The sequence below is a fragment of the Telopea speciosissima genome, chromosome 2 (genome assembly GCF_018873765.1).
Source record: "Telopea speciosissima isolate NSW1024214 ecotype Mountain lineage chromosome 2, Tspe_v1, whole genome shotgun sequence".
In the NCBI taxonomy this organism is placed as follows: Eukaryota; Viridiplantae; Streptophyta; class Magnoliopsida; order Proteales; family Proteaceae; genus Telopea; species Telopea speciosissima.
Window position 1 is genome coordinate 75,634,464 of NC_057917.1, and position 27,105 is coordinate 75,661,568.

Genomic DNA, 27,105 nt, shown 5'->3' on the forward strand with positions numbered 1-27,105 from the left:
CTAAAAAGAAAAATAACTAAAATAAAATTTGGACTCGAGCTGTCTAGCAAAAGAAAGAAAAAGGAGGGAACAAAAATCGCTTTTTCCAAAAAGAAACCCCTTTTTTTTTTAAAATAATTCTCGTCGTCTATGTATATAATAATCCTTTACTTCACCCTTCCATTGCTGCTGTCCTCCTTACTTCAACTTCACCGTTTCTGAATCCCATCTTTCCGACGAAATCTCGCCGAAGGCGGCGAACATGGACGAATCATGGAGGATGAGAATGGGAATGAACATCCCTCGTCGAAGATCCACCGAAGAAACCTCATCAGATCGCATGAGACGAACTATTTTCGGTCTTGAAGCCTCTGATTCTTCACTAACCTTAAAGCCTGAAGACTTCCAAGATGTCTTCGGAGGTCCACCTCGCAGCATTCTTTTCCGTCAATTCTCCGGTGAATTGACGGCTGCAGCGAACAGGTCGGCGACATCGGAGTCTTTCTACGAAGAGATTTTCCGGTCACCGGAATCCTTTGTTCCTGATAGGTCCGGTAGGAACCTTCCAGTGTTCAGAATTCCGTCGGCTCGTGGAGAGGAGGAGGAGGAGGAGGAGGAGGAGGGGGAGTTGGAGGTTTCAGGAGAAGCGATGGATTTTATGATGATATATTCGGATCGGACGATGATCGGAGGACGAGATCACGATCAAAGTCGGAGTCAAAATCGAAGTCGAAGTCGAAATCGAATTCTTCGTCGGTATTGAGTTCGGAGGACTTGAGTCCTCTTGGTCCCCCCATTGCAGAGGACGTTGGCTTCTCTTCCTTTGCATCCAAGCTCAGGTAACTGTGTACAGTGCGGTTTGTTCAGTTTCTTTCTTCTCTCAGTTAAAATCACTCATTTTACCCCTTCTTGTTAACCTTTTGTGGTGTGTACGATCCGGAAATGGAGGGTAAAATAGTCATTTAATTGTATTCCCACCAGTCGTAAATGCGATCCCAGAGCCAAACTGACACGTATACCGCTGGAGCTAGTTTGTTGTACAGGAACTGTCAACCATAGCAATGGGTCTACAGATAAGACTGCAGACCCATTAATAGGACCCTTAGATCGGAATCTAGGCTTTGAGCCTCCCTCCGTAAATTCCATTTCGATTTTCTCAAATATTTTCTGGTCACCCCCATAGAATTAGTGTTTTCTGTGTTTAGGTGATTTCTAAATGAAATTCAGTTCAGATTTCTTTCAATTGAAAAATATATTAAAAAATCAGTTTATTTTGTATTTATTTATTGGATTTACATGACCTGTATATTACGTTTAGGCTTGCTTGATTGAAGAAAAAAAATGGAATTCGATGGAATTGATAATTGTATTTGTATCATTAAGTAAGATACATTTTTTTTGGGTTTTTTGAAAGGAACATCCAAAAATTTTTGTTGGAAGAAGTTTTCAAACCTTTGGTACTAAAATTGTTTGTATTTTTTTTTTTTGTTTTTGGGTAAAGATCAAATTTATTCATTTGCAAGTGAAGGTCTCGTGGCCGGAGAATTACAATCTTCCCTCAACCACAGAGTGGAATTTGGCCACACTGTCGTACATTGCATAGATATGACCTTCTTGGTTAAGGAATCTGCTACAACGTTAGCTTTCCTAGAAATGTAAACAAATTACAGGTAACAAAGAAGGTAGCAAGATGCCTTATAAATTGTTTGTCATGTTATGTCTATACATACAATTTTCCTTATGCTTTTAAGATGGTCCCTGTGAAATATTTTTGGTTGAAACAACTGAAATCTGAGTCCTCCAAACTGAAACATTACTGAAGAAAAAAAATAGAGCTGAAACAACATCAAAGTCACAATGAGGTTAATATTTTAATGAAAGCATTGAAAACAAAATCTTATCCAAATTTGGGAATTGAAACAAAATTTACAACCGAGCCAAGAACACAAAAGGGTCCATACAAACTTGAAAGCATTTTCCATATTTCCATCTTCTACCATATAAATCAAAAAGGAAAAGCATTCCAATCCAATGATTTTGATAAATATTTCCTTTCAATCTAAGCTATGTAAGACTAATCATTTCCTTAGTTTTGACAACTTAACATATCAAATTTTTTTGGGGCCACAAGGCATTGATGGCCATTGCGTTTAAAACTTATGGGCCCTCTATTGCTTCTTTTAACACCAAATGTGTATAACTGCAGAACCTCTGCATGGGTGAATGAGTTCAAGAATCTGTAATTGGTAGAACCTTTTATTTTAACAAATTGTTCTGTTCTCGAACTGGTTCTGTATTCTCTGTGCAGATGATAGTAAAGCCCACATTAAATTTTGTTAGGAACCTGAACTGAATAATGAGGAAGCTTCACAAGTCATAAAAATGTCTTTTTAATAGTGAAAATTACTGAATCAATTTGATAAAAATGAGCTTCAATGATAAATTTTGTTTCAGGCCGATCAACATTCCATGTCGATGGAATTCATCGTCAGTGACACCTGAAGAACAGCAGAAGAGAAATGGGATTTCAGCCATTCCATGCAACCCAGCTTCTTATATGGACTTCCATTTTACAGACAGCATCTCCCACGAGAGCTTCAGAAGCAACCACTTCGGATTTTCAAGACGGGTTCCATCGCCAGAATCGATTATTCCCGAACCCATTCCGTACCAAAGAACTAAGATGTCAGTGGATAATGTAGAAGACACTGATTCTCCTCGTTCTGCAATCTCTTCACTCTATCGAGAACCAGAGGCGAAACCCACCATTCAAGGCAAAGAATTGGATGACCAAGAAGAAGATGAAGTTATGAGCTCTTATGTTATTGAGATCACATCTAACAAGATGGAAGTAACAGATGGAGTAGTGGATGAAGCAATTGCATGGGCCAAAGAGAAGTTTTTGACTCAAAGCTTAGAGGGGTTGGAACGAGGTGATCGGAATAACAGAGACCACTATTCAGAAAAAGAAGGTAATGCAACCACTATTGCCTGAAGAAGAACGAATTTCTATGATCTTATACTTAGAGTTCTCAGAGGATCTAAATATGAACTTTTTTTTCTGTTCTTTTTTCTCAAAAATTTTGCAGAAAGGCGTATCAAATTGGACCAACGAATGGATCCAGCTGAAAGAATGCAATTCCTTACGGTAAGGGTTAACTTTTTAGTCATAAATCTGAACACTCCCACCAGTCCCACTTCCACCTTCCAAAACGTTCTAGCCAATTAATAGACTCCTTGGAGACCAGGCATAAGATATCCCAATCAGGGTTTCAAGAATTGGCGAATCAGATTGGGGGCCTGATTCAGATTGCATCGATCCCGGTTTCTGATGAATCTAATATATCCGATTCTTGGATAAAATCACCAGAATCGTTGAAAAATTCCTTGAATTTACTGGTTTTAGGACTTTTTCAGACCTATTCAAGCCGATTCCGATCCTACGAAGAAAAACAACTAAGAGCAGAGGGCGGCCCTTTGGAGATGGGAGGGGGGGGGTGTTCTTATACATTATCCTGTATATGGAGAGTTCCCTTGTATTGTTACAGAGCTTCTATGAGGGCCTCACTAAAAGGGTAGGTGGGCTGGCTCAGACCGCCCCACCTATCGCTTTGGTTCTAGAATTATTATTCTCCTCTGCTATTGAATCTACTGTGAGCTTCTATTCTCAATCAACCCTCCTTTCGTGGAAATGGTCTTCTTCTTTCTAGTACTTTTCTTTCAAAAGCAGCCTTGTGTTATCACTTCTTTTGTTTTTTTACACACCAAACCCCACCCTCTAATTAGGAAATATTACTAAAGATCTAGTAAATTGATGTGTACATTTGTCCCTCCCAGACCTTGCAGTGGGAGGAGCCTCGTGTATTGGGTTGCTCTTTTTATCTATTATATAGATGTTGTTATATATTTACTTTTGGTCCTACTCTACAGGCTCTTGAAGGACCGAAGGAGTGGACAATGGGCAAGGGAAAACTGCCTTCAGAAAAAGATGTAAGCTGCTTCCCTTGATACTTGTATATGTGTGTGGTGTGTGTGTGTGTGTATTTGTTGGATTTTAAGGGGCAGTAAACATATCTGAGTGTCAACATGTGTATGTTTGGATATGCGGGAACAAGTGCGTTTTTTGGGAATTTATATGTAAGATTAATGCGTTTTTCAGAGTTTGTATATTTCTTGTACATCGTTTTTTCTACGAACGAGTGAAGTAACCTATTTATCCCTTCTATGGCTTCTATAAAATCTTATTCTTTCCTTCTTCTTTCTCCTATTTTTCCCATTATTCATAAAATTCTAAAAGGTTATATTTATTCAAAGGAAAAAAATGGTTATGAAATCATGGTTCCAAGTATCGGCGATATGCTTACTGAAATGACCGAAATTTTGGTTTAAAGGGCATGGTTATGAAATAGATTATATTTTTCCTGAATGAAACATGGTTCCAAGTATCGAAATTGTATCGTGTCTATCGGTCAATCCAATGCATATTGGGATTAAAGCCAATACCAAATCATCCATATACCGATTTCGACTCCTTGGACCCAATCCCCCCAATATTATCACCTCCCTAAAGTTCGAGGAACAACACTGACAAGGCAAGCGAGTTCCTTATCGTTGCATACCCCATATGCTACATAATGTTTCTTCCTGTATTGGTTCTCAGATCTTAAAATGAGTTTGATCACTTTTTTACTCTGTAGAGGGAAATGGAGCAGTTAGAGCAAGAGATTAGGTCATGGTCAGCAGGAAAGGGAGATATTCGGCTCTTGCTATCAACATTACACCATGTACCACCCTTAAAATCATTTTGTCGAAGATACAATATTGCAGCAGTTACTACCCCTTCCAAAAATCTCTCCCTCTCTCCAAATTTTGGTTTAAAGGAGCATGGTTGCATCACATTAACAAGTCGTCCAACTTCAAATTCAGATCCGTTAATGGTCGAATAGCGGGTGGTAACCTACCCCCTTAACAGATCTAGTGGAATCCTCACAAGTAAATAGAGGCTTATCAGAGAATAAGTTTGTATCTCCACTCAAACAAACTGCACCAGAGGAAACACCCCTCAAAAATGCTTACCTGAAAAAGCCTTTGCCATCCTCCAGGTACTACTATTTCTTCCAAAACAATTTATTTGGAGAAAATCATTTCATGGCATGCGGTTGTCTTTTCAGTAAAGGTTTTAGTTTGAAATCATGTCTCCTCAGTTGCTTTAACTGATGTGTTCCAGGATGCTTGGACCACTTTTATCTCCCAGGGCATCTTGCTTTGTTAGCAGAGCATTCCAGTGTCCTCTAGCTTGTTCTTTTTGCTACAAAAGAGTATCTAAAAGCATGAAGCAAGAGACAGTAGTGCTTAAAATATGAAGTTCTAAACCATTAAAAGCATAGTTCGATATGTTCCCTCTCATAACTTTATTTGGAGGGGAAATGAAAAATCAGCAACAATTACAATGACAACGTAAAAAATAATAGGATGACAATTATGGGGATGCTGTTGAACTGAAAACCACAGTATTGTTTACTATTAACAACCAGTACAAATTTGGATACCATTTTTCCTTGTTCTACCACTCAGTTATTCATATTTCACAGGCAATTTTGACCAAGAAAAGAAGCAACTTTTGGTCAACCCAAGTATATACAACATAATGCATTCCAAGGTACTGCTCATTTTAGGGCTGTCTCAAGATCAAAGCCTTACCACGGAGAGTGTATAGCTGAAGCATCTTCCACCCAAGATTTAAAGGAGGGAATAAGAGAAAATAAGGCAAGGCCTAAGAACAATGACAACAACAAAATGTACCCCTCTAAATCTCAACACCTTCTGCCTAACTTGGTGAATCTGGATACCAGAAAATGCACATGTAAAGAATTTCCCTTCTCATCTCTTGAATTTGTTTGAACAAGATAGCCCACATTTCTTGTTAAGTGGAGGATGTTAGGAGGTTAGTGAGATGTAACATAAGTTCAGCTGACTTGCTGCACGCATTTGGCTATACATGGAAGAAAAAAATTTCTATCATAATATTATGAAAAAAAAAAGAACATAAAACTAATAAATGGCTAAGACATCAACAGAACAGAATGAGATGGCCCTCACACAAAATTAATGGCGAAAAAATGACTTGAGATTCTTATATACTTAAAGTTGCCAAGGAAGAATGGTGTCTTCACTTTGTTCTAGTTAGGACCATTTGTGTCAGATCAACAAGCGCCTGCCTGGATCTTTTTACATCCTCATCATCACTCTCAGGAAGCGAATCAATGGCTGCCGCAGCACGGTTAGCATGCTCACTTGCTAGTTCTCTCGTTCTCTGTATTCCATGACTCTTCCCAAGGTAGTCAAGTGCCTAAGAATTTCAAATGCAAACATAAAACACAATCAATCACATAATTAAGAGTACAAATAAAGTCGATAAGATCAGGAAGCCTGAGCCCAACCCTAAGTACAATTTATAATCCCGACACAAGCTAGGTTTTTGCCAGGCGGCCCAGGCTAGTTAGGTTAAGGCTTGCACAAGAATATCATTTTTAATTAATTAATTGGATAGAATACCAAATTGAAGGAATGTTTACTATGAGAAAACTCTAAATCAGATCCCTTCACACTTGGAACACCCAATCACTAAATTAAGTTCTTCCATTATTTAAAAAATTTACGTGTCATATTATGCTTCAACAAAGCATAACCCACTATGAGGCAAGCAGACTAGGAAGACTATACGAGGACTTTGCATGCTCAAAAGAGAATAAGATACTTAGGTCCTTGCATTCTTCAATCAACCTGCTCTGAGCTTGCAACGATTTCTCATTCCCATGGTAATGCCTCAGAGTGGGGAATCCAAATGCCACATTGGTAAATGATTAGAATTACAACCCAATCAACAACAGATAAGTTGTTCTGCCTTTGACAAACGGATCTCCCATATGAGCTGATGACATGTATATGTGTAGATGCTGATGCACATCTTTACATATATAAACATTCACACACAGCTACATACAAACTATACATGCGTGAATAAACCTAAGGCTAGGCTTACAGTATATAAAAGAAAACACACAGTTCCACTCAATCCCACAGCAATAAATGGGCCAATATATGCATTCCAGTGTAAGAACTAGTGTGCCATGCATCCCAATAGATAGTATAAGGTAACTTACAAGGTCAACATCTGCAGGGTCTTCAAAACCCCGATCAACGACCACCCGCAATTGAGGGAACTCTTCAATCGCAAATAATATTGGAGCAGTTACAATTCCCTGGAAAATGAAGAAATTTACAGCAGAAGCAATTTATAAGTTCTCTGCTTTAGAAAATTCTTCCTTAGCTAATGCAGAAATAATATTTGTGCAAATGTCTGTATAGGTCATCTTATAGAAGGGAAAATTGTCTTTACATGGCCCCGTTTTGGAAGGGCTTCATAAACAGTCAAATCATTCAAGCCATAATACGGACAGATGACGAGGGAATTCTGACCATTGGATAGAGAGGACATGATCTAGATTAGCCACATGTCAAATTTCAAAGTCTAATTCAATCAACTACCCTCTTGTGTATTTGTGCATATCTATGCACACCTACAGTACTCCGACCACTAATGTGTACTCTCCATAGTCCTGGATTTGCCACTTGGCAAACTCCAATTGGGATGAATTGAAATGTGAACAGGGACCCATGGGTCTACCTGTTTACAAAATTTGGACTGTTTAGGTAAGACTTCCTCAGTGGACTGTATTATGAAAAACTGACAACAAATTTTACTACCATAGGAACATGTTGTGACCAAAATTTATAAATAGCTAGGTAATGCTTAAAGACGGTCAAGAAGTCTGCAGCTGCATTAACTGGTAATGAGAAGGCAAAAAACTGAAGTAAGCATCAGCAAGTATGTACAAGCATGCACAAGAACAAACAAAAGTACAATGTACACATAGAAGAAACATACAATCCAGGCTTAAGTAAAAAATTTTACTGGATCCTAGCTCCTGCCACATGCTACTGACTACAGAAGACCAGTACCCATCACTGATTGGTCCTGACAAATTAAGTGTCTAAACCAAAGTCATATGAAAAGAACAATAGGGGGCAAGGGGCGGGTGGGTGCACTGTCATTGCACTGAGTTGGATTTTTCTTTTTTTTGGAGGGGGGGGGGGGGGGATGGAATGATTGGAATCTTCTGAAAGCTCGAAAGCTAATATACAGATCAAATAGATAAGAAACATCTGATCATACTGGCATTTGACAAAACCAATCCAGTGTACGTACTCATTCAGTGTCTGATCGTGATAATCATCAAAGCAAAGGCCTTTGACTACAAAAGATTTGTATTTAAAAAGAACCGCATGGACCTGACCAGTAAATCCAAAATGCCTGGGGAAGGGATAAAATTTATTCAAAAAAGAGTTGGTATGGAAGTCAGAAGGTCCCAAAACAATTAGATGCCTGCCTATGTCAAGTACAAGTTCTCAAAAACTTGACATACAGTTGAATGAGCCAACATGACTGTGGGAGGGACTTCAAAGGAACTGGGTCTTATGATAGTATTCTACATTCATAAACTCATTGAACTCTACAATTTATACAGGTAGCTAAGACTCCCGACAACTCCAACCTTCAATTGATTTAAAGTGGTGGGGATGGAAAGATTACATGGCGAATATCAGATAGGGAACCTTTTCCAAGTGAAGCTGATGTGCCTGTGAAATCAAGAACATCGTCCACCAATTGATATGCCAATCCCTGAGAATTTAATGAAATACATAAAGTCAGAAATATAATAACAACAACTGAGCCTTATCCCAACTAAATGGGGTTGGCTACATGGATCCTTGCAAAGAAAAGAATAATAGAAAAAGGAAAAAGAAAAGAGCACAACTCAACAAACCTACTTAAATGGGGTCGGCTACATGGATCTTAGCCCTCCAATCAGCTCTATTCGAAGTCATACTAGGGACAAGGCTTAAACTATACATATCTTTCCTAACTACTTCTCCTAGGGTCATTTTAGGCCTGCCCTAACTCTTTCAGCTTCTTCAATCAAAACAAATTCACACTTCCGTACTGGTGCATCCCAAGGCCTCTATTGAACATGGCCATGCCACCTCAAATGAATTTCACGGAGCTTATCCTGAATCGGGGCAACTCCCAAGTCAGCTCTAATCTGCCCATTCCTTACTTTATTCTTCCTAGTTTTGCCGCACATCCATCTCAACAACCTCATCTCTGCTACACTTAGTTTATCTATATGGCACATCTTAACTACCCAACATTCCGTCCCATACATCATAGCTGGCCAAATGACCGTCCTATAGAATTGTCCTTTAAGCTTTAAAGTAATATGCCATGCACACAACACTCCGGTCGCACCTCTCCACTTCAACCATCCTATTTTAATTCTCTGAGCAACATTATCTTCTACATCGCCTTCTTTATTCACAATAGAGCCCAGATTTCTAAAATAGTCACTTTGAAGAATTTCCCTCTCTTCAATATTGACCACCTCCTTTACCGTTATCATGCAACTAAAGTTACACACCATATACTCCACTTTGTTCTGCTTAACCTAAAACCTTTTGATTCCAAGATTGTTCCCCATAACTCCAACTTGGCGTTAATTCCTGCTTTAGTCTCATCTACCAACACATTATCATAAGCGAAAACCATAAACCAAGGAACCTCGTCTTTTTTGCTCTGGTTAAGTCAGAAATATAATACCAAACACAAAATTGTAAAACTAGCATTACTGCAAAGGGGAAAAGGAAGACTCTTGTTCAAAGAAATTGGAGCAATCTAACATTTCTGATATTTATTAGAATATAAAAGCAAAGAGGATTCATGTAGCTGGCCTATTTAGTTGGGATAAGGCTGAGTTGAGTTAAGTATTAGAATATAATGGCAGAGGATTTCCTATTTGTGAAATATTGACTGTATGCAAAACAGTAATGTCAGTTGACAATTCAAGACCAGCCTCTAGTAGTAGTTTTTATTTATTTTTTTATTATTATTTTTTTGGGATGGGGTTGGGGTGGGGGGAAGGGGTGTTTGAGTGGTACCAAAGCACACACTATCCTCTAGATTGGCCCTATACTGAAATGTGCATAATTCAACCACTCCAATACAACAATATTCAGGTTCTTCATGGACAGAAAAATTACTGTGATTTTCTTTTAGCGTCTACTGGATTTGAAGACTTACACACAATATCTCAAGGGTGGCACAGTTATCAGTAGCATGCAAGTGTCACATTTCAGCGTGAAGTTCAATGATTGACCCAACCCCCCACCCCGCATTACCATTTCCCACATATTTTCAGCCATCCATTTGTTTCCAACCCCCCCAACATACACACGCCTTTTTACATGAGCACACCTTGGTCGACTTGATCTCTTTGTGTGCTTTGGTTGCCTAGTAAATGTCGCCTTGGTTTTGAACCCTCTCCAACGCAGACGCCGTGACAACTATGCATAGCTGTTAAGAGTATTTATTTTTAATTATTAAAGGTTTTTCTTCAAGTTATAAATATCTATAGAGTTCTACGAATGGTTTGAGTATAATAATTAAAGGCAGAATAAAATTTGGGACAGAAAGGACTGTCAGACTGGAACAAAACATTAGTTTATGGCTTGCCTTTAAGGAGTAGAATTCCAAACTGATCCAATTTTTATGCAGATATATATATTTTGTTGGAATTGTAGGAGAAAAATGATCACTTCTTTGCAGCCATATATGTATGGTATATCACAGGTTTGTTATTATTCCCCCCCCCCCTATTTATTTCTTCTCCTTCAAAGAGTAGAATTCCAAACACACCAATTTTATGCAGATTTTTTTGTTGGAATTGTACGAGAAAAATGTTCACTTCCCCTCTTTCATTTCTTCCAATATCCTAACTTTCAATCTTTTCTGAAAGTAAACTTAATTTCGTCCTCAATTTCCCCATTTTTTTTTAATTTCAATTGTATAATACAGCATTCATATATATATATTTTTTAAGATTCCAGGTTGTTCCTATGTCCCACCCCCCTGAGGCACACGCTGCACACCTGAACCCATTAAGGACAAATGCTCGGGGTACACAATGCATAGCGGTAATCGCTCACCAAAATTACCATTATTAAATGTCTCAGTTGATTTTTATGAGGTCCATCACTTTATATAAGACAACATAGATGATAACAAACCAGATTTCGGCCATAGTCGTAAGCCAACAATGAGACTTCCGCAGTTTGCCCAGCAAGAAGAGCAATCGCCTTGCAGCTGTTCGAAATCAATGATGCTGTCTTGTAGTATGTCTTTTGTAAATAATATTCTATGCTGCAACCACGAAGAAAATTTTAAAATCAGAAACAGACAGAATTGTTTAACAATTCCCCTTCTCCTGCCATCCTCATAATCCTTCAGCATGCACCACCATCAATACTAATGGGAGGAATAATTAAGTACCATGTTGTAAAAACTATTGCCTGTATTCTAATGAAAATTAGCAGATCAGTTTTCTTCTAGTTGTTGATATGTTCAGGAGAGACCTAAAGACCAGGACAAAATGACATACGAACAAGATTCCATAGAAAGTGCAAGTATAAACACATATATCGAATTAACCTATTTAGCAAATATTATGAAAGTCCTATGAAAGTCCAAATTAAAAACAAAGTGCATTTATTGAACTAAATAAGATAATGATTTCTCCGTCGGATATTGCAACCTCCCCCCTCCGCGGTCCTGCTGTCCCCTCTTCTACATGAACCTACAGCGACTGCAACATAATTTGGCTGTTTAGACATAGGAAATAGAAAAATGAAAGTGGTCTACATTACTGAGTAATTTTGTTTTTAGTAAGCGTTGTTATGTAGTTTTCTTAATGTGGATTTCAGATTGTCAACTACTGAATCCAAGCAATCCAATATTCCAATTCCAGGTGAAGACTGCTCTTTTCCAGAAGTCATTGTCTGGTCACAGGATCAACCACACATTAAAGCTGTTTGAAACTGATAGGCAGACCTTCTGGCTAAGAACCACTCATATTCTAAAAGAGCATCAAAAGTATACGTAAAACGACTTTTGCATAAGTCATGTAAAGTATCTCCGAACTAAAAAGCAAACATCCTTAGCATCAGTCTCAGACCGTATGATGTGTGTGTGTGTGTGTGTATTGACACCACTTAACGTGTCAAATAATTTGTAACATTACTCTGTTGCCCTTTAAGTATAGCACACTTTTTTTTAACAAGGAAAAATCATGTCCTTTCAAGTGTACTTGAAAAATGTGCAAAGACAATGACATCTAATTCCAACAGGTCCTTGATTGAAGATCTTGATCATGGTCCTCTGGTCCTATCACATCAGGTGCACCTTTGTTCTTGAGTGCAAACGGCACTACTGTGTAGCAGTAGACACTAAATGGGATATGGAATTAAGTGGCTTCTGATCTTATTGGTACATCATGATCTATTGGCCATTAAAAAATTGGGACTTGGGAGTGGAGTCCTGTCGTGCTTACACACAGACTCACTCCATCGTGCCCAATACTACTCCAATGTGGCTGTTTGGTTGGGACCATGGTTCAAAGTATTTGTCTCGGATCGGCAGAATCGCCCAGATCGAATCGGTATCGGTTGAGGGCAATCCCGATTCATGGCCGATCCGATACCGATCCACTGGTACGACCAAGGGGTCCTTAGTCCATCCAACAGTCAGCCTGCCAAATCAGCAATTCATGCAGTTGAAAGTGGCAGGCATGATAGAATTGGATACAAAAACAGGTATAACAGAAACATTTTCCAAATATACATGATGAAGAACAGAGCTCCATATAAAAGAAAAAAGTACACAAGAGAATGCGCCCACAAAGCAATCTCACAGCATAAAACTCAACACCACAATAAGACAAAATCCCATCAGCAACACCAACTGCACAATACCCAAAAAGAACTCTCGTCACTAGGGCACAATCCAAAGAAGACAAGGATGGAAATCTTTAGTCAGCTCTTCCACTACTTGTTGCTAAAGCCTGTTCAGAATTTGGATTCCCGCTTCAGGTGACTGAACCATTAGTCATCTCATCCTCCAAATTCCAAAAACCTCCACTACCAAACCCTTCCACTCTTTCTACACCTTAAGAGGATAAGTCACTCAGAGACTATCCCCAGGACCCACCGCCCCAAAATTCCAGCTCCAACTTCTCAAGTTAATTGAAGGTTTTTTTTTTCTTCTTTTTTTTTTTTTTTTGCAAACGAGGGTTTCCAGACCTTTGGCCCAACTAGTCTTCTGGGCGCACGCATAAGCCACTACCCAAGTGCTCTGGGTCAGCACCGGATCCTATGAGAACCATAGAAGCTGTGGGGCTATGCCCAAGGGGTTAAGGGGAGTCAAACTCAGGACGCATGTCGATTTGGGCACGCTCGCTTACCAACTGAGCTATACCCTTGGTGTTTTAAGTTAATTGAGGGTAAATTCATCCCCTCCAAGACAAAAATTCACAATTTCTGGTTGTCATCCGATGCCTTCACAGTAGCTTTGTCAATTTTTGGTTCTTGAAGCTTCACATCTTTAACCACCTCCATCTCTTCCATTCTATTAGATGCTGGAGGTGGAGGCTCCATACCTCTAATGGCATGCTTTGCACCAACAACGGTACTTGCATGCTAAGCGTCCATTTCTTTGACTAGAATCGGAGCTCTTCCAACCCTTGCATTTTCAAAAGAATTCAAGTCTTCATCCTGATGAAAATATGGAATGGAGGCTCCATACCTCTAATGGCATGCTTTGCACCAACAACGGTACTTGCATGCTAAGCGTCCATTTCTTTGACCATAATCGGAGCTCTTCCAACCCTTGCATTTTCAAAAGAATTCAAGTCTTCATCCTGATGAAAATATGGAATGTACACAAGCAGCATCCCTAACTATCATATTAGGTCAGGGATCAAAGACAAGTTTAGGAATGATTTGGGTTATATTTCAAGAGGAGTATGAGTCTAAGTAAGAAAGATAAAAATTATAGCAGATTATGAAGACCAATAATTTGATCAACTTTCCAACTTTCAAGAGTGCTTATAGGTTTTTATAAGTGTAGAATAGGACTTCAGATAAGGGCGTAAACAAGGTTTTAAGTATCCTTCTGTATCTGCCGATACGTATACGATATGGTACCGATACGATACCTAAAAGAATTTGGTATTAGTACATGTATGAACCCTCATCCTTTATATATAATCAATTGAATGCACTTCTCTCGTCTTACTTTGTTCTCTTTTTTATAGATGAAATTATTTTACATATTACTTATTTATAGTGTTTTATTCTTCAAAACTGTATTTTGTATATATCCCAAGCATTTTCATATGTTTCTTGAGCATTTCCATATGTATCTAGCGTATATTGCGTCTCTCCAATATGATATGATACGTGTCTTAAAATCACCCTTCCGATATGATGCCCGATACCAATACTTTAAACCTTGGGTACAAATCGGTCCAGTTCCGGTTAATTGATTCCAGCCTCTGGAGGCCAAGTGATCCAGGGCATCAACCAGCCAATAGGCCAGCATGCCTAGTCTTAAAAAATTACTTGCGCAGGCCCAAGCCAAAGTTCAAGACTTCCAAGCCCAGCCCATCATTTTCGGCCTAGGCTGGCCAGGGCAATTCTGGCCCTGCGATTTCTGTTGTAGTACACCTAGTGGCCTTGCTAGGAAACCGTTAGAATGTCTCTTTAATTTTCTTAGTTTCTAGTATTTTGACTTTTGTATTCCAAGGCATAATTATGAGCCTTTTTCCTATTCCTAGGTTATTGGTTAGTCTTTTCAATTTCCTAAATATTAGTCTAGAGTTTATGCTAGTCTTTATGTTTTTTGCTTAAGTCTTATTATTTTGATTTGTTGGGAATTTCCTTGTCTTGGAATCCTAAAGGTCTCTTTATATTATTTTGTAAGTTCCAAGAGACATTAGCTTCCATGCCTTGGCTATTAAAAAAATCGTGGGAGCTTCTTAGCAACCATGAATTAAAAAATCAAAAGTTCTCTTTGAGAATTCTCACTTGCAACTCAAGTGGCTGTGGATCTCAGCATTACATCCAAGGTGGATCTCCTTGGTGGTGATCTAGGTGGACTCCTAAGATCGGGCTCTAGTGGATCTCTAGCAACCAAAGTTATCTTTATTTATTTTGTTTATCCTCGATCTTTTAACTTCAACTTCATCCATCCCCATCATCTTCAACCTCCCTTCATACAGCCTTAACCGAAACCATGGCTTAGGTGACGGTTCATCTTCCCTACCTTGCAGCCCCTCTTTGAATTCAAAATTGTTTTTCCCTCAGCCCCTTAAGCCTATCTCACCATCCCAACTTTAATCATACCTCCATAGTCCATACAAGTCCCAAAGGTCCTACACAACCTGATCTTAATCTGGTTGTCCTCCAGAATCGATCCTGCAAGAATCCCCTCCTGGATTCTACATCACCAAGACCGGAACCGACTGATTACTAACCAGATCCATGCCTTCGGACCAGGACCATTAAATTATCGGTCGGTTGGTCCTAGTTTTTTATTCAGTTTCAGTTAACAGTTCTAATCGGTGGGTCCGGTTCAAAACTGGCAATAATTGGTCCTACAAATTCAAAAATGAAAACTGCAAACCTGAGCCTCAATTATGTATCAACAGGTAAATAGTCTTCTGAAAACAGGAAATAAGAAGAACCACTAAACCAATATAACCAGCTCTGCAAATTCAAAGATCAAAATTTACATCCTTAAACCATTAAGTTCTACTAATCATCCTGATGCTTGTCTGTGGTACCTGCACAGGGCCCCACATTCCCATCCTTTTGCTATTACAAAACATTAGCATCAGAAATAATTCATCATACACTACAAAATTCTGAACTTGATACCGATGGTCCACCATTTAGATTCACAGAAGTCCTCCCTGACATGCATCACTTGGTTTAAGTATCACCTCCATCTTTGAAAACTGTTGAACCAATCTACTGTTAATATATGGCAACCCTAAACTCACCAATCTCCAATCTCCAATCTCCAATCTCCAATTTACAGCTCCTTTGTTCTTTCGATATCCCATTCAAATGTATATTTTTGTTGTGTCAGACATGATAGTAGGTGGCAGAAACAGAATGTTTACATGTGATAGTGGTACTAAAATCTTTGCCAGCCACGTGAGCTGATACAGCACTAACGAATTCATGTGCATGTGCTATCCATTAGTGTTTAAAAGAAAAAAGGCAAAAAACAATAAAAGATTGAAAACAAATCCTTTCAATAGTGGAGAGCATAGTACATGTTACAAATAATAGATGCTTGATGCCATGAAATTCCCTACCTACAACGTTGCTCACGGGTAGTAGACATTTGCATGGTTTCCCCTGTAACAAGATGTTCAACAACTGTTGCTAGTAATGACACTACCTGTAAGTAGAAGACAACGAGAATAATAACCAGCTAGAGCAAACCAAAAAAACGTCTGAGGAAAGGGTTGAAGCTTCGAGCAATTACATAATCACAAAACTTGGTAAGTATGATACTCAGCGAAAATGATAATGGTATCTAATAGCTTCAGAAACCATTAATAAACTGATCCAATGAACCAGAGATCCTCTAACGAATCTGCCACCACTTGAATGGATATATTTCTTTCTGCAAGGGCAGTGGGATGGAGAATGTGCAGGATAGACCCATATGAGGGGAAGCATGGTACACAGTTTTGCAAAATTTCCGAAACATTTTGGTCTCCCAGGCTGTCAAAACGAAACAGCCTGCGATACCTACAGATTTCAAATGCCGAAATCTCAGTCTTATGAACAGTTATACCGCTATTTCGGTCAAACTATTCAACACCTTCACTATAAATACCAGGTTTCGTACGAAATTGGTTGAAATTTCGACCCAGTTCGTGACTTTCACCTGGTTTCACCACAGCTCCTTGGAAAACTCTGTTTTCTTGCTTTCTTGGCCAAATCACTGTTGTACAAGGTAGGGACCAGTGCTTGGGCAGTAAAGGAACGCAGTGGAAGCGACGATTTACTGTGTTGTTGCAAGATTTGTGCAAGATTCAAAGTTGCAAGTATATAACTTTTCCCAAATACTAATTTTCGCGAAAATAAAGGATAACTATTAGGTTGTTGACATTCAATTTTTTATATGTTATACACTGTAGCCCGATATATGACTTTATGGAGACAAAATTCATGTTCTGTTTTTAAAATATTTTTAAATGTTTTTGGGAAAAAAAAAAGTATTTTTGCAACAAAATTGTAAAAAAAAATAGGGTTAATACTTAGTGTTTGGAGGTCAATTTTACATATGTTGGACACTGTTGGCCGATCTACTGCCCCACCAAGTCAGTTTTTCCCTATCTGAAAATTAATAATTTTATTTTATGGATTTCAATTTTTTTTTAAATTACAGAAAATTCATAGAAACAGAGGGGAAATTTTCTGTTTTAGTTTGCAAATTCTTTAAAATTGATGAAAAAGTATTGTTGCTGTATTTACCATAGTTGTCAAGGCGTCTCCTAGACACCTTAGTTAAGTTTTGACCAAATTTTTGGTTTTGGCCGAAACAGAAACCGAAACCTGGAACCTTGGGGTGAAATGCAGGATAGATCCATATTACGGATCTAACTTGAGTTGGGTTTAGTCCCAAGGGGGTAGCTTAGTCGGCAAAGACCAAAAACCTCATAATTAAGAAGTTGTGAGTTCAACTATCCTTGGGGTCTACCTATCCAAAAAGAAAAACTTGAGTTGGGTTGGGCTGGGCCAAGGTTTAACAAGAGCCCAGCCTGACGTTTGTCCCATTGACCTTCAAAACCAACAAGGTGGGATTTGGGTTTGAATAACTTTAACCCAGACTACTTGTATATCTAGAAAATATATTTATACATTAAAAAAACTTGAGTTGGGTTGGGTTGGGCTAGGTTGGACCGAGGTTGAACCAGCCCAGCTTCAAGGCGGTCCCATTGACCTTCTAAACCAACAAGGTGCTCTTTGAATAACTTCAACCCAGACTATTTGCACATCTAGAACACAATATACTTATATAATTATATACGCATTATACACAGAAATTACAACTTATGCCTAGCTTATTTAGATATAGGCTCACCATGCCATCTCAAATTAATAGCACATATAATTTTACAGGCCAGCCCAAGTCCCATGATGCTCTAATGGGCACAAGCCAAGTCTGAGACTGAAAACTTGCAATGTTTTCGGGCCCATCCCAATGACATCCATAGTACCTCAAAACTATTGAAAGTAATGATGTCCTCCATCCAAATGTTTTTTCATATTTTGTGGTTGATAACCAAAACAAGAAGCTGAAAATATACATTTTAGACGGTTAGCATCACATAATAGATGCAAATTTTGGGATGCGGTCCAAATTAACAAGGAGAAAGGAACACTATTAGATCTACAAATAAAGTCAATTATTGAATTAAAGGATGAAACTTCTAACAAAATATATATACCTCAGTGTTTTTCAGTGAAGCAAGTGCAACACAAGCTCTGGAAAGTAGGAAATCACCAGCTAATACTGCTATCTGTATGAGATAGATAGAAACAACTCAAAGTTACAAAACACTTGTAGGGGGGGGGGGGGAACCAGTTTCAACATACAAAGTAAGGTTTTTGGAACCTAAAACAAAATCAAAGATAAAATGCCCACTACAATTGATTTGAAGAAAAGAAGTAGAAAACTGGAAATTAGATTCGGAAACAGATGTAATAAGTGAAAAGAAACACAATGATGGCTGATGAATAATCTCTTACTCACCCTTAGAGATTACTTATTGGAAAAGAATGAACATATAATATATTTAGCATGTCTATGCAGAAATTAACCACTAGCAAGCAAGCATGCTATAGCATAGGAGAGTGAGAGGGAGAGAGACAGGGAAAAGAGGGGAAAATACCTTATTTCCCATCACAACATTCAATGAACCAATACCACGCCTTGTCTCTGCATCATCCAAGACATCATCATGGAGAAGGCTAGCTGCCTATAATAAGGGATGAAACAAGTTCATTAGACTCTTGCGAACACAAACATCATGCTACAGTTAGAAAATAATAGGACTAATGACAGTAAAAATAAAAAAGAAAATCAATAAAATATAATAATGATAATGATAATGATAATAAAAATAATAATAATGAACCTAACAATGATGCAACAATTGATGCTATTAAATTTTGTATACACACTCACACTTGTGAATATCCAAGAAAGTATGTGACAGACATAGAATAATTCTAAAGCACTTACATGTATCATCTCAGTGATCTCCGCAATACACTGCTGTCGTTTACGAAGCTCATCTGATAATGTGTCAATAACACCATCTGAAGCTGGTTTTGGTATGGGCATATTCAATGCTGTTGCCATCAATAATAGAACCTGCAGAAATCAAGTCATTAATTCCATACAAGAAAAAGGACAAGATAATCATATATTAACTAAAATACATAGCTGAAAATGTGTGATGCTGTAAGCAATGTTATCCTTGTTTCCAAGTTCTGGAGGGAAAAAATTGAAAACAATTTTTCTTTTTGATAGATCAAAATTGTTGACAACAACTCTTCAATTCTACGCTTGATTAATGGAACTTAGCTCTTACACTAGCCATTCAATCACATATCTGAACCACTATTACAGCAAAGAAGACTCTTTAAGTGGAGTACAAGGAACCTTTTTGCATTGCGTAACAAATTTATTCAATCAAAAGCATGGGCTTGCCAGGTAGGAGAGAATACACAAGAAAAACAATAAAAAGTACAACAATCAAAACAGAATGCCATCAGTGGAAAAGGCACTACTGATAGTTCAGCACTGAGCCACCCATGGCCTAACCTTCCTTTATAGAACTAGCATAGCAAGTTAATAACAGGAAGGTTTCATTGGATGGAAGGATGAAGAAGGGTTGGATGAATGGTTTTAGCCAATCTAAGCAACACCATCCACGATGTCATCAAGAAACCCTTTTATGTTATAGCGGTTATGAGTTCATAGCAAAAAATTTGCCCAAATGAGATTTGTGTTAGGTAATAACTCAACATCAAGGCCACATACACCACGAAAATGTGTGAAAAACACCTTTCTCAAAGAAACCTACAATTCATTCCAGCACCCAAAAATAACACTTGCTGCCAATACTCTACTTATTCTGTCAATAAAGTTTACTCTCACAAATTATGTACCCAAGACATCTGTGTTAAGCATCACATTATCCAATCAATTCTGCACTAGCCCAGGAACCTAACAGTGATCTGTTCATCCCAAGTATACTACATTCTCAAACAATTTAAGTGAAAACAAAAGGTATTAAGGTAACAATCATCAATCGTTTTATGCACCAATAGCTTTAGAAGGGTAAATGATGCCTCATCCGTGCACTCATTAGGTGTACGTGCAAAATAGATCACTTAAAGTTGAATGGCTTTCTTCTACTACCCAATTAGATACACACACACCACAAGGAAACAGACTTCAGACCAAAAAGGAAAAGGGTTTAGAAACAGATTAGATATCCTCTGTGATCAAATTGGCCAACATCTTTCTCCAGACCTCTTTTTCCATTGACCTTCTGTTAGCTTTATAAACTTGAAGCCTCCCCCTCCCCCAACTTTGCTTTTTTTTTTTCTATTGGGAAACTCTTTCTTTATACATAAGAATGTTAGAACCTTCAAGATTTTTTTTTTTTTTTTTTTGGAGGGTTGGCATGGGGAGAGATCTTTTCATCTCTCTTCAGAAAGAGAGAGAGAGAGAGAGAGAGAAATAACTGAAGAAACTATTTGCTTAAGAAATTACTGGGATACTTGGTTAGGAGATAAGGCAGAGTAGCCCCTATAACACAATCAGTGAATCTAACTTTAAAAAAAAAAAAAAAAAAGAGAGAAAAGAGCACAAGAAACAAGCTAATCCAAACCACCTCCAGGACAGGAAATGGTTCACCAAGTTAATTTATCAGCATTATTTGCTCTTACCGTGGGACGGAATCTCTTTCCTTCCACCCCCATTTTAAAGAAGTACTCGGTAGCCGAAGCAAGCTTAGGAACCTGCAAGAAATCAAGTCTAATTTTTAATTACATTTTTCTTTTTTCCAATCCAAGAGATATGTCCAAAATAAGATCAATAATTTTGCAGTTTGCAAAGGATAGACCCAATACCTCTGCAATGACCATCGCCCGCAACCTATTTGCAAGAATCGACAGTTCTTCTGCAACAAGGGAAAATGGATCCACCTGTTCCTGACATAAACCAAATCATGTATCTCACTAACATGTATAAAGGAAAGATGTGAGAATAAAAGTTATACATCTTTATAAAATCCCAGTGAACCAATAGTAGCAAACAGTTGAAATCTCATAATTCAATTATAATTGCGACTCAAATAGACAAGTACTCAACGGTAACCCCAGGGCTGAAGTCACTCTATTCAGCTTGTGACCAACAATCAATAAGGGGCCTGACCTTGGAACAGCGTGCTTCCATCCATGGTGATATTAGATAGATAAGTTACTGAACATTAACTTTGGACATACAGATTATTCAAGCAAATTACATAAATCATTGTTATGGGCAATAGCATCTTAGGTATATTCCCACATCTTTATTATTAAAACTGGAGAAGAGGCCAAACGATTTGGGCCCAGCAGTTTCATGCTCCAACCATCCTATTTTCATAATCCGAACTATGATGGAACTAGAAATTAAACATTGGGAAAATTTTTGCATAATATATGTTATGGCAAGAGCATAAATGAGAGCCAGATGGATGGCTTTGTAGGTTTCTCGATGCAAGTTTCTGTTCCTCCTAAGATATATATATATATTTATATTAGGTGATTAAAATAGCCAATCTGGTTGATTACTATCTTATAGAATTCATCAATGGTAAGTACTTCCCCACTGTAAACACAACACGCTCTGGGATATGACTTTATAGAATGCAGTTACAGTACAATAAATACATTTGTATTCCATTGAAAAATAAGGGTTGGGGCAACAACGAGAAACTAAATAGGAACAAGAAAGACAGATGAGGGTTTCTTGACTCCCAGACTCTGCATGCTTCCTTTCTACTATTGTTAATCTGTTAGGATTCTTTAATTTCACATTCAATACTGAAAATTCAATACTGTTTTTTGCACATGAACTCATACACACCCAAGAATACAAGCATATGCACAAACAAACACACAAGAATAAGTGCGGTAAAGCATAAGACAGTACAAACTTGTTACTAACAAGTGCTAGCGATAGTTCTGTAGTAGCCATAGCACCACTCAACATGTGGTGTTTACACATGTTCAGTTAAGGGTGCTTTGTAACTTGCATAGTGCATCAACAATACCAACACACCACATAGCAGCCACATGTTACACTACATAGAGTGACCTGCAATGGCTGCAAAAGCGACTGCCATTAACACACTCTTCATTGACAAGATGAAGTATACAGCACTGGAACAATACATCAACAACCAATTGGGGGGGATCTAAGAAACAAGACTGACCTCAATAATGGAGCTCCTCTCATTATGAACTTGATACCCGACGCCATGGATGGCATGCGAATCCAAACGATTAGTTTCTCCGTAACCCCAAACCTACTATCCACAGGAACAATTGCATATGCGTCATCAACATGTGAGTAGAAATGCTGAAACATAAGTAATGATGCAGCAGTGTTATAGCTAGTGGCAGATGTAGAAAACTTTTGCCATCTAAAAAGTGTGCACCTCTACAAGGCAAAACTTTAACCCAATAATGGAACTGTTCTGAAAATGAAACTTTTTCTCCGGACAGCAATGCTTCCCATTGGTAAGCAACTAAAATATTCATCTGGTCAAACACTTCAGAGATTAAGAGATCTTTCAACTCGATACATTAATACAACACTTTGAAGCCAACACACCCGCCAGTTGTAACAAAAGGAAATTCTATTCATAATACAATGGCCCAACACTCCTCCAACAGTAAAACATTCCAGCATGAATCCAACAAGCAACATTGAAACCCATGCCTAACCAAAATACATGATCCACTGTTGTTGAAGACTCTCTATGTTGCTGACAAAACATACATGATCAAATTTCAAACCATATCTGCATTGGCTTCCAAGTTCGAAAAGGCAATGGTGCTCCACAAATAGGAAGTGAGATACCCTTCACCTTCTCTCCTCACCCAAAACCCTATGACAGACTCGAAACATAGCACCAACCCAAAATTAAACCAGGACTCAAAAAATTAATTCCCAAGTGAACTAAAACAATTCATTTCACTCAAAACTGAAAATTTACAAAATTGGACTTACTACTAACTGAACATCCTATTAATAATAGCACAAGATGATTAAATTCGTAAATGGTAATACGAGAAAAACATAATTTAATATAAAACCCAATAATTACAATGCTGAACCCAGAAGCCGAAATAAAATCAATATCATGTTTTGGCACGAAAAGATAACCGAGGAACAAATCCTGGAATACCAAGTCCTTAGCTGTTCTGAGTTCTGACAATCCTTTTTCTACTTGGATAGGGTTCATGAGTGCCACACAATCAGTACTCAATTAAGAGAAGATTTGATGAGATTCATTATACCATCTATGAAGTGGGACAATTCAGTATCAATGAAACAGTTAACGCAGGATACAACCACGCAAATCTTGTCCCAGTTGACTCTTAGGTGGGGCTCATTTGGGATTGTTTATGGGTTCAGAAAACCACAAGAAATCATCTAGGGGTTGTTTTCATGAGAAGCAGCTGCTTTAGAATTATTGTTTAGTAATTTCTTGATATATCCAGCAGTGGAATTTTGTAATTTTTACAGGTCAGTCCTCAATTGGTTTAGTAGGGTTATTTTAATTATCTTTGTTTTTAATAGGGGCTGGGACATTGATGCAACCAAGAATCTTTGAGTTAATAATTCGATTAACTAGTTTGATTTTTCCAATTGGTTTCTAATAAGATTCTCAATACTGGAGGAAAAGGATGACCGTGCTTATATGATTTCCTCCATTATTAATAGGAAAAGTGGGTGAGCCTCTCAGCGAAGCAGGGGTAAGGTTGCGTAGATTTTCCCCTCCCAGACCCTGCAGTAGCGAGAGCCTCGTGCTCTGGGATGCTCTTTTTTTAATAATAGGTTCTGTTAGTGCTACCCAAAACAAGAAAAAATTAGTTTCATTATGAGAAAAGGAATTTCCATCGATGAACTTCAATACAGAAGGACAAGAAATTCAGAAGAGAACCTTGAAATTCTCAAGGATTATCAATTCAAACACTAGTGATTATAATCATCCAACTAAATTTTATGATTTTTACTTCTAAATTCCGCCACAAGATCTGACATTTGACACTGCATGCTGATTAGTCGTCAACCCTTATCTATAACTTTCATTTATTTTCAACCCCATTCATTAGATTTACTCCACTGGCTTCTCTGATTTTGCTTCCAGATTCTGCCTCAACATCTCAGCTGTTCAAAATCCTTCCTCATACATGAAGCCTACTCTATTGTTCTCACTTATTCTCATTTCTCAACTGCAACTCAACAGTTAAAACCCATGTTTTCCCAACTTAAAATCTTGATCCCTCAACAAATTATGTACCCTACTATAAAATTCTAACTTAAGACTTCTCAAACAGCCTCAAAGCCTCAACTACTTCTCAAATTTAAACAAACTACCCAGTACCCACAACTTGCCTTTTAAGCTTTTAACCTGATTTTTCCCTTAGATACATATCAACACCCCCCTTCCAACATATATGTTTGAGGATATACTCCAACCACATGTACTTTTATTCCCCAGTCACCCATACCATATCAGCCCCCCGCTCCCCCCCCCCCTGCAAAGGCTGTATCCCAAAAATACAGCAACTAGGTAGAGCCACGCCACTTAACCAATAATTCTTTAGTATCAATTTTCTGTTTTAGCAAAATTCACTGCTGCAAAAAAATCACCTAAATGGGTTAATTTTAATAGAAATAAGCATTGAATTGAGTTGTATATGTGTTGAGCCTTTAGTCCAATGGGTTTTCTTTGTAATGGGCCACTTTAATAGGCTTAAATTTATGTGTAGGAGATAGCTATACAGGATTTACTTTATAAGGCTTTCTTTTTAATTGGTTTTATTTAAGTCTAACTCCCCAGACCCTGCTAAACGCGGGAGCCTTGTGCACTGGGTACGGCTTTTTGGGTTTTATTTAAGTCTAACTCCTTTACATAGTGTAGAGGATTTACGTTTAATTGTTCTTTTTTTTATGTTTCCTATTGGCTAAGTAAGTTGGGTTAGAAAAGTCTCTTACTTAGATAGGAACTCCCTATTTTAAATAAACATCTTGTAAGGCTATTTGGCTATTTTTTTTATGTCTGAAGAATTGGTTGTTGCTTTTTGCTGCTGTGAGACTCAGTGAAGAATGAGAAACTCAAGGATTAGAGATATTGTGATCTAGACCTGTTGGTGGAAATTCAAAAGTTATATCCCCTTCTCCATATTCTGTTTTCTCAACCAGTAAGTACTAGTTTCTGTTGTTATCTCTTCAAGCTGGTTGGAAGTTGTTAGATACGGAGATTTGGAAGGGGTTTTATTCTACTGTTATTGCTGGTTATGTGCTGTGAACATTGAGGTTTAAATCACAAAAAGGACCACCAACTAGGAATTGGCGGGACCCCTGTTTTTGGGCTCTATTTGCTGAAATAGATATTTGAGATATAAGGGAAACTGGCTAGTAGATTGCCCTCATCTTTTGGGATGTTAAAGGGCCTGCTAGAAGGGTCCTTCGACCAGCCTTTTATGCTGATCTGATCCCTTGATCTGTGGATACAAGAAATCGCTCACTTTTGGATTAAGGATTTCAAATTTGTACTGTTTTGACAGGTTACTCAAATCTGGCCATTAAAACATTGTTGTATTATGGGGTTTATCTATTTTGATAATCTATTAACATATTGTTGACCTAAATTATGTTAAGGTTTTTCTTGAGATCCTATAGAGGGTGTAAATTCTGAACCTAGAGGTTCATCCTATCTACACCCCCCCCCCCTCCCAATTCACTTCAAGTGTTTAGTTTTGATTAAAAAAATTACCCCCTTTCCGCACCCAAATCACCCTTCACTATCCATGAATGAGTAATTATCTTTGTAGGCAACAGCCGCAACACAAAGCGATCTAACACGTTTTTTATATAGGTCGTCACCATGATACAATAAAGAATACTCCAACCAAGCAAAACACACGAAGACTTTCATGGCTAGAGATGAAAATATTCCCTGATAAGAAAATGCCGGTTCTTTGTAACCTACAAAATGAAAACTTGACTTTACCAACTACAAGACAAATTACAACCTTTAGTACAAAAATCCGAAAAGGTTAGCAAAAAGATTAGGAGAAAAAATTCAAAAACACGTCCATTCCAAATCCATCCACCGTTTAGCCCATCAAAACATCAAAATTTGAATAAAAATCCAATCTTAAATGTATATTTTTTTTTAAAAAAATCATATCAGCGATATACCATAATGTACGAGTTAAAAAACTAAACTCGGCAGCATCAGAGACCCCCCAAAAATCGTCAACCCTAGCCATTCTTCATCCACATCCAAGACAAAATAATTAACCAATGCGAATCCAATTTCAATCGCAAATACACAAAATTCCATAAGATTGGGGCGTGTTGGACACTTACCCTATCAGTAGAAGGAATAGAATAACTACAATTGGAGAGAAACGGCAACTGCCCTGGTTGACCACAGACGAGGCTTCGGCAGCGTTTCAAGCTGTTTCTCGAAAACCGAGAAATGAACCTAGAAACCAGCATCTCTGATGTAGTACTGTTAAATCAAACAAGTACACGAAAGTAGTGAGGAAATTTGAACAAGCAGCGTTATTGGCAACCCAACCAGAATGGCAGCTACTGGTAGAGACGATACAGAGAGAGAGAGAGAGGAGAAAGTACCGGTCGTTGAACGAGTGGTATTAGAAGACCCACCTAGTGTATGCCCATCGTAGGCTTAGCTATGTTGATTTTGTTGACTGAGCTCGCTCATCGATTACTGACTCGGTCGACCATTGAGTATTCCAATTTTACCTCGCTTTTAATTAATTTTT

General features: G+C 38.0%; 2 protein-coding genes across 7 annotated transcripts; one reads left to right on the forward strand and one right to left on the reverse strand.

Moving 5' to 3' along the window:
• Nucleotides 1–241: 241 nt before the first annotated feature.
• On the forward strand, nucleotides 242–4,240 carry LOC122651113. The gene is made up of 5 exons (XM_043844441.1): nucleotides 242–448; nucleotides 538–818; nucleotides 2,434–2,951; nucleotides 3,069–3,127; nucleotides 3,910–4,240. The coding sequence occupies exons 1-5, from the start codon at nucleotides 242–244 to the stop codon at nucleotides 3,985–3,987; spliced, it is 1,143 nt and encodes a 380-aa protein (XP_043700376.1). The 3' UTR covers nucleotides 3,988–4,240.
• Nucleotides 4,241–6,068: 1,828 nt separating this feature from the next.
• On the reverse strand, nucleotides 6,069–26,905 carry LOC122653194 (solanesyl-diphosphate synthase 1, mitochondrial-like). Of its 6 annotated transcripts, XM_043847140.1 has the most exons (13): nucleotides 26,684–26,801; nucleotides 22,509–22,604; nucleotides 22,284–22,399; nucleotides 21,160–21,240; nucleotides 20,977–21,064; nucleotides 19,259–19,390; nucleotides 18,906–18,992; nucleotides 18,462–18,533; nucleotides 16,314–16,399; nucleotides 11,164–11,296; nucleotides 8,633–8,722; nucleotides 7,143–7,241; nucleotides 6,069–6,328 (listed from the first exon to the last, which is right to left on the reverse strand). In XM_043847140.1, the coding sequence occupies exons 3-13, from the start codon at nucleotides 22,298–22,300 to the stop codon at nucleotides 6,149–6,151; spliced, it is 1,065 nt and encodes a 354-aa protein (XP_043703075.1). In that variant the 5' UTR covers nucleotides 22,301–22,399; nucleotides 22,509–22,604; nucleotides 26,684–26,801; the 3' UTR covers nucleotides 6,069–6,148. The 6 variants fall into 6 exon arrangements, with proteins under 6 accessions (XP_043703075.1, XP_043703073.1, XP_043703070.1 ...); XM_043847138.1 differs by lacking the exon at nucleotides 22,284–22,399 and having other exon boundaries at nucleotides 20,977–21,048; nucleotides 21,160–21,234; nucleotides 22,509–22,601; nucleotides 26,684–26,905; XM_043847135.1 differs by lacking the exon at nucleotides 22,284–22,399 and having other exon boundaries at nucleotides 20,977–21,048; nucleotides 22,509–22,601; nucleotides 26,684–26,905.
• Nucleotides 26,906–27,105: the final 200 nt, after the last annotated feature.

Coding starts and splice junctions, on each gene's coding strand:
- LOC122651113 (XM_043844441.1), top strand. CDS start 242: ATGGACGAATCATGGAGGATGAGAATGGGAATGAACATCCCTCGTCGA. Junction 449..537: donor AATTCTCCGGTGAATTGACG/GCTGCAGCGAAC, acceptor TAGGTCCGGTAG/GAACCTTCCAGTGTTCAGAA. Junction 819..2,433: donor TCCTTTGCATCCAAGCTCAG/GTAACTGTGTAC, acceptor ATTTTGTTTCAG/GCCGATCAACATTCCATGTC.
- LOC122653194 (XM_043847135.1), bottom strand. CDS start 26,815: ATGCTGGTTTCTAGGTTCATTTCTCGGTTTTCGAGAAACAGCTTGAAA. Junction 18,993..19,258: donor AGATCACTGAGATGATACAT/GTAAGTGCTTTA, acceptor CCCTTATTATAG/GCAGCTAGCCTTCTCCATGA. Junction 18,534..18,905: donor ATGTTGTGATGGGAAATAAG/GTATTTTCCCCT, acceptor TATCTCATACAG/ATAGCAGTATTAGCTGGTGA.